At 50.8% G+C, this 12855-nt stretch overlaps 1 protein-coding gene across 1 annotated transcript in view; it reads right to left on the bottom strand.

Moving 5' to 3' along the window:
- Positions 1-12486, bottom strand: part of ENPP6 (ectonucleotide pyrophosphatase/phosphodiesterase 6) — a 49106-nt gene extending 36620 nt beyond the window's left edge. The window contains exon 1 of the mRNA XM_075334668.1: positions 12230-12486. Coding sequence (XP_075190783.1) covers positions 12230-12470 — 241 coding nt within the window. The 5' untranslated portion in view covers positions 12471-12486. The remainder of the gene's footprint in view (positions 1-12229) is intronic.
- Between the last annotated feature and the right edge of the window lie 369 nt (positions 12487-12855).

Genomic DNA, 12855 nt, shown 5'->3' with positions numbered 1-12855 from the left:
TGGATGGGCGGTGGCCTGGCGGTACCGGACCGGTGAGCAAAGAGAAGCCAGCACCATCCGGCAGGGCTTACGGACCCCGACCAGGCTAGGAGTCGCCGTAAAACTGGTCAAATCCGTTAGCGAAGGGAACCTCCGGGGTTTCCCAGCAGCCAAGACCCGATTAAAGGCAACAGCTCAAACCGTACAGGAAAAACACAGTCACCGCCAAGGCTACAGTTCCCATGGCCAGAGCCTGCGGGCAAAAGGGGCTCCTTCAGCACCCATCCAAGCTGGGGAGCGGGTTACCGGTGGGAACCCATTGGAACCGTACACACAACACAGGTGCAGGGAAAGGCAGTCACCATCAACCTGCCGGGAGGAGAAACACCGCAGCCGTCTGTGGGACCCGTCCATCCAGCCGTTTGTTTTACCGGAGACTTTGCATTCGTCATTGGCTGAGTGAATACCACCGTGCCGTGCGGCACAGCGCTGTCCCCGCGACCCTGCACCTCACCAGGCCCCGTAACCCGCCTGCCCTACATCCATACCCTTCACCGGGCCCCGGGACAACCAACCCCCCTACCCACGGAGGGGAGAACCAACATCCAAGCTGCTCCCTGTCACCGCTCCCGGGATCCCCGTCCAGAGCAGCGGTGGTGTCACAACCTCACCACAACCGTGGGTGGCGTCACAGACAATATCCCTAAACCAAACCACCCCCTTTCACTCACGGGCGAGGAACGCCGCTCGAGTCCCCGGGATCCGGCCCACCGCTCGAGCCACCACCGAGCAGCAGCAGCAGCCGGACCCGAGCAGTGGGTGAGCGCAGCGTCCCCTCCTCCGCCCGCAACACTAACAATTAACTCTGGGGGGACACTATGCATATTAAATTAATTCACAAATTTATCTATGCTTCTATATAATAATACACTGGTAGTTTGTTAACGGATTAGATGGTGCCTTCTTCTGTATATAAACAATCAAATGCATTGTGCAAACAAGTGTTTATATAAAGATTGGGTTGCCCAAAAGGGGATTCACCCGTTCCCCTATGGGCCAGTCCAAGCCTGGGTATAACCATGAGTACCAGGGGGTTTTTTGCCATGCAGCCAACAATAACGCAAGCAGTTTACTGTAAACAATCACTGGCAGCAAGCATGGGTGAAGCTAATTAAAACCATGCAATTTGTGGTATAACTGATTGCTGTTTTTCTGTGCATTTGAGGCCATGCTGCAAAAATTGTGCTACCAGAACAATATCTGTGTACAGTGGAACCTTGGATTAAGAGTAACTTGGTTTGAGAGCGTTTTGCAAGACAAGCAAAGCTTTTTACAAATGTGTAATTTGGTTTAAGAGCAATGCTTTGCAAGAAGAGCAAATAGTCACCGTGGACACTTCCGGTTCCGTCTTTTCACCGCGCTATGACCCTCTCTGGAGGTAACTTTCTGTACACATGTACTGTATACTTTATACAGTATTCCATTGTACAGTCCAGTATATACTATATAGCATGTCTATAAATTTGCATTTGTAGATACTTGTACTGTAATCTAATTGCCTGTGCAGTATTCCTACTCCACATTTGGCTTAGTTCTGCCCTTATATTGGGGAGAATAAATTTTGGGGTGTGCTTTTTGTGTATTCTACGACAATAAAGGTTGTCATATTCATACATTATTTTCCTCTCTATAGTACCTCCCGCACACCAACAATTCTATTGTAAGCTAACATGCAGTTTAATTTTTTTTTTATTTTTTATGTTTTTACTGTACTGTACAGTATTTTGTATTAGTGTAATAAGTTAGTATAAATACAGTAAATATTTTTGGGTTGTGGATCGAATTGTCTGCTTTTCAATAATTTCCTATGGGAAAATTCGCTTTGATATAAGAGTAACTTGGTTTAAGAGCACACTCTTGGTATGAATTATGCTCATAATCCAAGGTTCCACTGTATATCCATAAATAGAATATTAGATTGTAAGAGCTGGAGAGACAAAAAGTGCAGCTAGGATCTTACCCGGGTGGGGGTCAGATGGAATTAGGAGAATCACATTTACTATATAAGCATAAAACAAAAATATCCGGCTACAGTAGTTCCCATAGCATATGGACAGGATCAGTAGTGGAGAAGAAGGGGTTAAAACACCGCGCTGCCATAGGAAGAAGACTTCAAAAGTTGTTGCAGAGTAATTTTATTCTACGCTTTTCGGATCACTTCTTGTCTGCAATGAACTTTTGAAGTCTTCTTCCTACTGGATTACGGTGTTTTAACCCTCTCTTCTCCACTACTGATCCTCATAAAAAAAGAATATGAATATGTCTGTAGCATGGTCAGGATTGGTGTAAGCCCCACTCAGATGGATTTCTGCCACAAATCGGTCATATATTCTTACAAAGTGATCTTCTATATATAGATTAACACATAGAAGAGATTATGTTACCACAAATATATAACAAATACACAGGGCGATCAGATATTTCTAGCTGCTTTATTATATACAGCAAGCCAAACCAATGGACTGACATCTGACCAATGAGGAAAACTATACAAGATACCTTTTGTTACAAAACATTGGTTCAGGTCTATTTTCACAGAAGTGGAAAAACATCAACAACTTTTGGAAAAAATTATCAATTGTGGGGGAAAAAAAACCCATAATATGTGAATGTTACACATTCCAAGTAGGGAATTCTGCATTTTCTTTAAGGGAATCTGTCACCACTTCAACCTTCTTACACTGTTAATATGGGCATACAGGTTATAGAATGCTGAAAAAGCCATACTTACGTCTCATATTAGATGCCTTGTTGTGGAAAAATCATCTTTTATCACTATGTAAATGAGCTCTTCCAGGCTATGGGGCGGATGCTGCCTGGAAGATAACTCCGCCTCCAGAGATTATTATAAATAGAAGGGGCATTACCAGCGTGACGTAGGAGACATGGGCGTACCCAGCGAGGGGCAGGGGGAGGCAGCTGCCCCCCCTAGAAGCAGGAGCACGCACCTATTATCAGGGCCGGCGTCAGCATGCTGCATGATGCATGCTAAGACCGCCTTCTCTCTCCTCTCTGCAATGTGGAGAGTGGAGCGTATTGAACCTGTCCCAACCTGCTGCTGTCATCCCGCCGCGGCCGCCCCCACATGTCGCTTCCTCTTCCCACGGCGGTCCTTCACAGACAGATCAGCGCACAGACTCACTTCTGAGTAGGCACTTCCTCTTATAAGCGTTCCAAAGTGGAATTCACGCCGGCCTTCCTCACATTTGTGTTCCACTGTGGAACGCATGATGATTAGCTGCAGCAGACGATATCGTAGCTGCAGCTAATCGGGGTAAGATCAGCTGTTCTCTAGTCCTGTTGTGACCGCGCGCACTCCCGCGGTCACAACAAGATCTGAAGAAGCGAGGGCGCAAGTGTGGCGCCCCAGGACCTGGTCGCCACAACAGCATTGCCCTCCCAAAGGGTTAATGCTGAGCCTGGAGGTAATTGGGAGATCTATTGGCCAGTCAGTTAACACCCAACACAGTTCTCCCTCCGGCCAGCAGAGGGAGCTCTGAACCTGGAACTTCAGGGAGCATTCCTTAAGTCTGGCTGAAGGGAGGAAGTAGTGGTGGTTAGTCTGTAGGGAGAAGTGGAAGGAAGCAGACGCAGAGTGAGCTGTCCTGTAGAACTGGGGCCTGGAGCTGGAGTAGCTTGGCCCAGTGAAGCAGGAGTAGCTGAGAGGCAGCGGAGAGACTCGGACATCGGAGTCTGTGGTTGCCAGGGTATAAAATCCGTCCCTGGTAGCCGAATCCGGAGGGCAGGAGAGCTGCAAGCCCCCTGGCCCAGAAGCAACCTGAAGGAACAGCTGCAATCCAAGGGCCCGGTGTGGACTCCAGCAGAGAAGCCCCAGAGAGGGCCTGCGCAGTCTACCCCACAGAAAAAGGGGCGAACCACCGGTCCCAGCAGCAAGAGGGCAATTGCTAACCCAAAGTGCAGTGTCCTAAACAGCAAAGAAAGATTAAGGAGTAGGCCTCATACTCAACTGGCCAAAGATCACCCCAGGCACTTCCAGGCCGGCCGGATCATCTTTACCATCTGTGACGGTCTCCCTGGACTAAACTTCTGCCGAGTAAAAGAGGAGAAGGTAAAGAGACTACTGTTTGTGCCTGTTTCTTTCATTGCTTGTCGGCCCTGCACCGTGCTAGTCACACAACACCATAGACTTCCACAAGCACCAACTGTGTCCCGGGGCACCGCTCCACCTGTGGGGAGCAGTACCACCATCGCTGCCACTTCATCACCCTGGAGGCCTTACACAGCAGCGGCGGCTTAAGAGCCGCACACCACAGGTGGCGTCACGAACACAAACTTAAAGTCATCAGCCACATATTCTACTGACACCCACCAGGGCCACGGAGCCGGGCCCAGCCACCACTGACTACCACCGGACTAGTCCGGCCCGGCACCGGGTGTCCCATCGCCCTGGGGTGGGCGAGTCAACTTTTGGCGTCACGAACAGGATTTCGTGCCCGGTCCCACCGGGTACTGTGGGCCTGCAGGAATTGTGCTTAAAAGACTGTGTACTGGTTGTAAATTGCCGCCGCCATTAGCCGCGCCGAGCGCAGGAAGAAGGGGGGCGTGCCTGACAAAGAGCGCGAAGGGAGCGCGCCATCAGAGCAGAGCGCTGTTAACCCCGCGCGACCCAGAAGAAAATTTGAAAAGTGAACGGAGCCTGGTAAGGTTCACTAAGGGGGAGGAAGATGTCCGACTCAGAGGGAGAGCAGGTGGCTGCCATCGCCCAAGGCGCCGCAGCACCGGCCGAAGCAGTCCCAGTCGCCGTCGCCCCAGCCCCCACTGTAGCGCCGGTAATGCCGATCACCATGCCGTACATACCGGGAGCAGAATGGCTGCCGCAGTACTCCGGGGAGTCCCATACCTTGAGTGACTTCAGAGAAAGCCTGCACAGCTTATTCCGGGTGTATCCGCTGACTGAGAGCCAGAAGGTGGGCATAGTAATGGGACAGCTAGCCGGCGCAGCCCAGCGTGAAGCGAAGTCCTGGCCTGATACAGATAAAGGGACAGCAGCCCAGATACTGGCCAAGCTAAAGAGTACTTTTGACACCCGCACCGCAGCAGAGATAAAGATGAGATTCTTTGGGTGCAAGCAGCGGGCCACAGACAGCATAAGGGACTATGCCTTAAACCTGCAAGAGGCCCTGAAAGCAGTTAAACAGGTGGACCCAGAGAGTGTACGTGAAGAAGACAAACTCCTAACTGAGAAGTTCATAGAGGGGCTCCTGTCAGATGCCCACAGGACCCAGCTGCGTATCCTGGTCCTGCAGAACCCTGCTCTGGACTTTGCAAAGTTTAAGGACCAGGCCATCAGGGTACTGAGAGAATCTACACCGAATGACCCAGTACCCCTCCGGCCTCTTGCTATCACGTACCCCGGGGTGGTGCCTGCAACACGAGCCACTGCAGGGGCTGAGGCGCAGTCCCTGGATAAGGATCCCACTGCAGAGCTCAGACAGCAGTTCCAGGAGCTGACCAAGACTGTGGCTGCCCTTGCCAAGACCGTGCAGTCTCTACAAATGACCCCCTCGCCTGCAAGAATCGAGTTGGCCTCCAGCCCAGATGACGTCCCATGGATGCGACAGAGGAGGATTCCGCCGACCCGAGGCAGAGACACAGACCAGTATGATTCAACAGGACAACCGATCTGCCGCCGCTGCAGCCAGGCGGGCCACATTGCACGACGCTGTCCTTTAAATGGGCTGAGCCTGGGGCCAGGAGCCAACCCCCAGGTGTAAGGAAGCCCGGCTCAAACCCCAGCCGCAGCAAGTATGTGGGAGGACGACCGGTCCTTCCCATTGTGCTGGATGGGATCCCTTTGAATGCCCTCCTGGATACGGGGTCCCAGGTAACAACCATCCCCCACAAACTGTACAAAAGATATTGGGCTGATTCAGACATTGACCATGGCCCAGATGATGATTTAACAATTGTGGCCAGTAATGGTCAGCCCTTACCTCAAATTGGGTACAAAGAAGTAACCATTAAAGTGGGGCGGGTAGAATTGCCATGTCAGGGGATGATAATTGTAGATATTGATCGCAAAGAATCTGACCCACTGCTAACCATTGGTACAAATGTGATAGAAAATTGTATTGCCGAAGTGATAATTTTGTTGCAACAGGCGTCTGAAACTGCCAGCTCCGGGCAGCAGCGTGCCCTACAGAGGGAGATCAGAGCCCTGATGAGGAGGCAGCAGGTAGAGCTGGCCGGAGGAGAAATTGGCAGTGTGAGGGTAAGTGACCCCCTCCCCATTGCAATACCCCCAAGAAGTGAAATGTTGATATGGTGTCGGGCAGCAATAGGCCTCAAGGGTCAGGATTACCATGCCTTGGTAGAACCGGTGTATTCAGACAGTAGGCCTGGAGTCCTGATAGCCAGAGGGGTAGCGGACGTCCGCAAGGGGAGAGTGCCCGTCCGTGTCTTGAATTGTGGGGAGGAGGAGGCCAAATTGCCCCGGTACGCCACTGTAGCAAAACTGTACACTGTCAGCAACAATACCATTAAAGCAGTGGAACCCTTGATCCCGTCCGACCAGGCGGAAGACAATGGCTCCAAGGGGCAGCTGGAAGACTGGTGCCAAAAATTACATGTAGGCACCGACTCCACCCCCTCGCACCAAAAGCATGGGGTTTACCGGGTGGTACAGGAGTACGAGCGGGTCTTCAGCAAACACCCCCTAGATTTTGGGCAGGTGAAAGGGGTTAAACATCAAATCCCCACGGGTGATCATCATCCCATTAAAGAGAGATACCGCCCTGTACCCCCCGCACAGTATCAGTGTGCCAAGGAAATGTTACGAGAAATGAAGGAGGCTGGGGTTATCAGAGATAGTTGTAGCCCCTGGGCAGCTCCACTAGTGCTCGTAAAGAAAAAAGATGGTACAATGAGAATGTGTGTAGATTACAGGCAAATTAACCGCATTACACATAAAGATGCTTATCCACTGCCCAGAATAGAGGAGTCACTAACAGCCTTAAAGTCAGCTAACTATTTCTCCACCTTGGATCTCACCAGTGGGTATTGGCAGGTTCCCGTGGCAGAGGCGGACAAGGAGAAGACTGCATTCACGACACCAATGGGCCTCTGTGAGTTCAATTGTATGCCATTCGGGCTCTGCAACGCCCCAGGGACATTCCAAAGGTTGATGGAGTGCTGCTTGGGCCACCACAACTTTGAAACCGTGCTGTTGTACCTGGATGACGTCATAGTCTACTCCAAGACTTATGAGGACCACCTGAAGCACTTAGCAGAAGTGTTTGAGTCCTTGTCGAAATATGGCCTGAAGATCAAGCCGTCCAAATGTCACCTCTTGAAGCCAAAGGTACAGTACCTGGGTCATGTGGTCAGCGCAGAATGTGTGGCACCTGATCCGGAGAAAGTCACTGTAATCAAGGACTGGCCAAGACCCACCACAGTGAAGGAGGTGCGGCAGTTCCTTGGACTGGTGGGCTACTACCGAAGGTTCATTGATGGTTTCACCAAGATAGCAGCGCCCCTTCAAGATCTCCTGGTGGGCCAGCCAAAGCAGGCTAAGAAGCAGAGCCCTCCATTTGAATGGAGCAGCCAACTAGAAACATCCTTTGTCCGGCTGAAAGGGGCTCTCACGGGAGAAGAAATTCTGGCCTACCCTGACTACAGCCAACCGTTTGTACTGTATACAGACGCCAGCAACGTGGGACTGGGAGCAGTTCTGTCCCAGGTACAGGGAGGCAGAGAGAGGGTGATAGCGTACGCCAGTAGGAAGCTTCGGCCCACAGAAAGGAATCCAGAAAACTACAGTTCCTTCAAGCTGGAGTTCCTCGCTATTGTTTGGGCAGTGACTGAACGCTTCAAGCACTATCTGGCATCGGCCAAGTTCACCATCTTCACGGACAACAATCCGTTGACACACCTGGCAACAGCCAAGTTAGGTGCGATGGAACAGCGATGGATGGCCCGGCTGTCTAACTTTGACTTTACCATCAAGTATCGGGCTGGCAAGAAGAATAACAATGCTGATGCGCTGTCCAGAATGCCTCACTTACCCGAGTCTGGAGAAGACCTGGATGAACTCGAAGAGATAGAGTTACCGGCTTTCCATCACCCAGGTGTTTCCCAGTGTGAGCATGCTGTGGGAGTGAAGCGCTCAAGCCAGCATGAGGTCTCGGTCAACCCATTACTCCACCATAATTGGGAAGAGACACAGAACGGTGACCCGGCCGTGCGATTGGTCAAAGAGAAGCTAGCGCAAGCTGAGACCCATCTTGGCCCAGACGCTCCAGAGGAAGCCCAGCAGCTGTGGAAGGAGAGGGGACGACTGTTCACCTACCAAGGCAAGCTCTGCAAGAGATATGTCAACTGGCGAACAAATGAACTTGTCTGGCAGATAGTGGTTCCGCAGAGGGATGCTCCAATGGTCCTAGCAGCGTATCATGATAACGCAGGACACTTCGGGTGGAAGAAGTTGGAGGCCCTACTCCGTGATCGGTTCTATTGGGTGCACATGAGAAAGATGATCGAGAAGTGGTGCCGAGACTGTGGCCCGTGTAACCTGAGGCGGAAGGATGATGCCAGCCAAAGGTCTCCCCTACAGCCAATTGTCACGAAGCAGCCCCTGGAGTTGGTGGCCCTGGACCACGTGAAGTTAACACCAAGCCGGTCAGGCTATGTGTACGCCCTCACCATTGTGGACCATTACTCTCGTTTCCTGGTAGTAGTGCCTGTGAAGGACCAGACAGCCAGAACAGCAGCTAGAGCGTTCCAGGCATCCTTTTGTCGACCTCACGGTTATCCGGAAAGGGTACTGACTGATCAAGGTCCTGCATTCGAGGCCGAAGTGTTCCAAGAGTTCTGTAACATGTACGGCTGTAAGAAAATCCGAACCACACCGTACCACCCCCAAACCAATGGACTGTGCGAAAAAATGAACCATGTGGTTATTGATATGCTGAAGACCCTACCGCTGGAAGAAAGGAACCAATGGCCAGAGAAGTTGCCAGATCTGGTAGACCTGTACAACCATATCCCAGTAAATTCGACCAACTGCAGCCCCGCTTACCTGATGCGAGCCAGACCTGGCAAGTTGCCTGTAGACTTTGAGATGGGGACTGTGTCGCCTGAGGCGGTTCAAGAAATAGAGGATTGGGATACAGAACGGCAGCAGCGGTACCGTAAGGTCCAGGAGTGCGTAGAGAGGAGCCTGTCTCAAGCAAGAACGAGACAAGAGCAGCATTACAATCAAACAGCCCCAGCAACTCCCTTAGCACCTGGAGAACAAGTCCTCAAGAAGAAGCGGAGGACGCATAAATTGGATGATCAGTGGGAAAACGAGCCCTACACCATTATCCCCTCCAACTTTGACAATAGTAAGGTATGCCTCATAAGCAAGGATGAAGGCAAGACCTATCAAGCAATTTCTCGAGACCGCCTGAAAGCGTGCCCTGAACGGTGCAGAATCCAAAGAGAAATGGAAGAAGTACAAGGAAGTCCCCAAAGTCAAGAGAAAGAAGGGGAGATGATTCAAACCATCCTTGGAAAATTCCCCAAAACTTGGACCCGAATAAACAATGCCATAGTGGTACCAGTTTTGACGTTTCCGCAGTTGGTCGAGCCAGAAACAGAAAAGGTTCCGGATCCACCTAAAGAACCGTCCGCTCCAACACGAGATGACACGCCAGCAGTGGAACAGGAGGATCAACCCCCTGTCAGTGGTGAACCTGTCATACCCTTGGCGACTCTTAGACCACATAGGCAACCATCACGCTTACCTATCGGGGTTAGGCCCACCTGTAGTGCTGAGGTAGAAGACGCACCACGTAGTCAGGGGCAAACACCAAAGCTACGCAGGTCCCAACGCAGCACTCGGGGACAACCCCCTCCAAGGTATAGAGAGTCAACTGTATAAGGGAAAAAGAAGGAGTATTTATTAGAATGTACATAGTTATGCAAAATGTCTGTAAGGTTGTGTACAAAATGTTTTTCTTTTTCTTTGATTGCGAAAATGGACAATTGGGCCACTGGACTATGGGTGGCCAACACCTAAATTGTTCATAGTTAGCACCAGTGTGCTCAACACCCCTGAAGAAAAACCCGTCCGGCGTGCATAGAGTGGGGTCATCAATGCTCTGACGCACGCCCAGAGCCTACGTTGGGGGTTTGATCACGGCGGGTCCCCCATGGAGCAGTGTAATGGACACCCGGCAGGGAGCCACACTGGACTCTTATAGTAATGTTTAAGTTTGTAACGTTAAAGTATTTGCGCCTCCCATAATGGGATGAAATGTTCTAACATGTCATGTTTGTTTCTACAGTCCGGGAGTACTGAATTTAACTAAGGGGGAGTGTGGCGCCCCAGGACCTGGTCGCCACAACAGCATTGCCCTCCCAAAGGGTTAATGCTGAGCCTGGAGGTAATTGGGAGATCTATTGGCCAGTCAGTTAACACCCAACACAGTTCTCCCTCCGGCCAGCAGAGGGAGCTCTGAACCTGGAACTTCAGGGAGCATTCCTTAAGTCTGGCTGAAGGGAGGAAGTAGTGGTTAGTCTGTAGGGAGAAGTGGAAGGAAGCAGACGCAGAGTGAGCTGTCCTGTAGAACTGGGGCCTGGAGCTGGAGTAGCTTGGCCCAGTGAAGCAGGAGTAGCTGAGAGGCAGCGGAGAGACTCGGACATCGGAGTCTGTGGTTGCCAGGGTATAAAATCCGTCCCTGGTAGCCGAATCCGGAGGGCAGGAGAGCTGCAAGCCCCCTGGCCCAGAAGCAACCTGAAGGAACAGCTGCAATCCAAGGGCCCGGTGTGGACTCCAGCAGAGAAGCCCCAGAGAGGGCCTGCGCAGTCTACCCCACAGAAAAAGGGGCGAACCACCGGTCCCAGCAGCAAGAGGGCAATTGCTAACCCAAAGTGCAGTGTCCTAAACAGCAAAGAAAGATTAAGGAGTAGGCCTCATACTCAACTGGCCAAAGATCACCCCAGGCACTTCCAGGCCGGCCGGATCATCTTTACCATCTGTGACGGTCTCCCTGGACTAAACTTCTGCCGAGTAAAAGAGGAGAAGGTAAAGAGACTACTGTTTGTGCCTGTTTCTTTCATTGCTTGTCGGCCCTGCACCGTGCTAGTCACACAACACCATAGACTTCCACAAGCACCAACTGTGTCCCGGGGCACCGCTCCACCTGTGGGGAGCAGTACCACCATCGCTGCCACTTCATCACCCTGGAGGCCTTACACAGCAGCGGCGGCTTAAGAGCCGCACACCACAGGTGGCGTCACGAACACAAACTTAAAGTCATCAGCCACATATTCTACTGACACCCACCAGGGCCACGGAGCCGGGCCCAGCCACCACTGACTACCACCGGACTAGTCCGGCCCGGCACCGGGTGTCCCATCGCCCTGGGGTGGGCGAGTCACATGCGCTGCCCTCTCATGCACAAGACTAAGTAATGCGGGCTACAGAAACATGGCGCCGGAGATAAGAGCTATGTGCAGGCGCCAACTCAGACGCCGTGTTTCTGAATAGAGAAATTTGCATACATCCAAAGAGAGGGAGAAACAGGCGGCGGGGGGCGTGAATCATGTGCATAACGCGCCCGGATATTATCTGGAGAGGTGCACACGTCAATCAAAAAGTGGATGAATTTTCAAACTTCATAAACTTGGATTTCACAGCCTAAACATCTGAGCTGCCCACTAATGGTATGTACAGTCTGTGCCTGATAGTGGCAGTGCTGCACTGGCTGCACCTTATATACCAAAATCCTGATGTTTGGTTCCCTTTAATTTTAATATTTATAAGGGCCTTGTGCTCACGGTGCATTTTTTTTATGCAGTTTGTGGCCCAAATCTGCATGTCACTCTTCATGCCAGCAGTCAGTGAGAATTCTGAAGTGCTGTGCACATGCTGCTTATTTATTACTTGTACATCTGGTGCAGAAAATATTCTGCAGCATGTCAATTCTTGGTGCGTTTTTTCCTGCATTTTTAGCCCTTCCACCCATTGATTTCATTAAAAAAAAAAAAAAAAAAAAAATCACATGGCACAAAAACAAGCTACAAAGGCACTAAAACTCATGCTTTTTTGGTGCGTTTTTCTGCCAAAAGCAGATTTCATGCTGAAAATGTCTACACCAAATCTGCAGTGTGTGCACATAACCTTATACTGAAATAAATAATAAAACCCGTAGTCCGCACAAATACTACAAGACGCAGCACTCACCTGTCATGAGAGAGTAGTAGTTGGGATAGGACAGGCTCGGGAAGTCTGGGGTCATGTAATCCACCTTGACTCCACTTTGCACAAACTTTTTAAACCCAGGAAGGACTTGAAGTTCTTTCTCATTAATATAATCATATCTGAAGCCATCAATCAGGAACAGCAAAAGTTTGTTGCTTGCCGTGGATGGGGCGGCCTGGATGAGAGTGAGGAGCAGGACACACAAGGGTCTGTATGGGGCCATGGTTGCAGCGGGATGTTTTCCCAATATTCCAATGCTGCTGAATCTGAGAAAAGAGCTGAGGCTGCTCTTCAGGAAGGGATGGGCCTCTTTGTCTCAGCAGGAGCCCTCACACATCGCCTGCTACTACATTGTGTAACCCTTTGTGATACAGGTGACTGGTGACAATGGAGCTTTGCATACCACACAGTAGTGCTTCAGTGAATGGCACAGGTACAATAAACTGATGTGGTGCAGAGTCCAGAATCTTACAGATGAACCATAACTGCTGGATCATGGTATGTAAACTTTGCCAAGTTTCATTCCTTTCTAATGGCCTTTTATGAGCTGTATCTAAAGCTTGTTTGGCCTAAAAATATGTATTTTATGGGCTGCCAAAAAAAAAGTT

Source organism: Anomaloglossus baeobatrachus, chromosome 1, assembly GCF_048569485.1.
Source record: "Anomaloglossus baeobatrachus isolate aAnoBae1 chromosome 1, aAnoBae1.hap1, whole genome shotgun sequence".
Taxonomy (NCBI): Eukaryota; Metazoa; Chordata; class Amphibia; order Anura; family Aromobatidae; genus Anomaloglossus; species Anomaloglossus baeobatrachus.
Note: the sequence above shows the minus strand (reverse complement) of the source record. Positions and strands in the feature narration are given on the sequence as shown.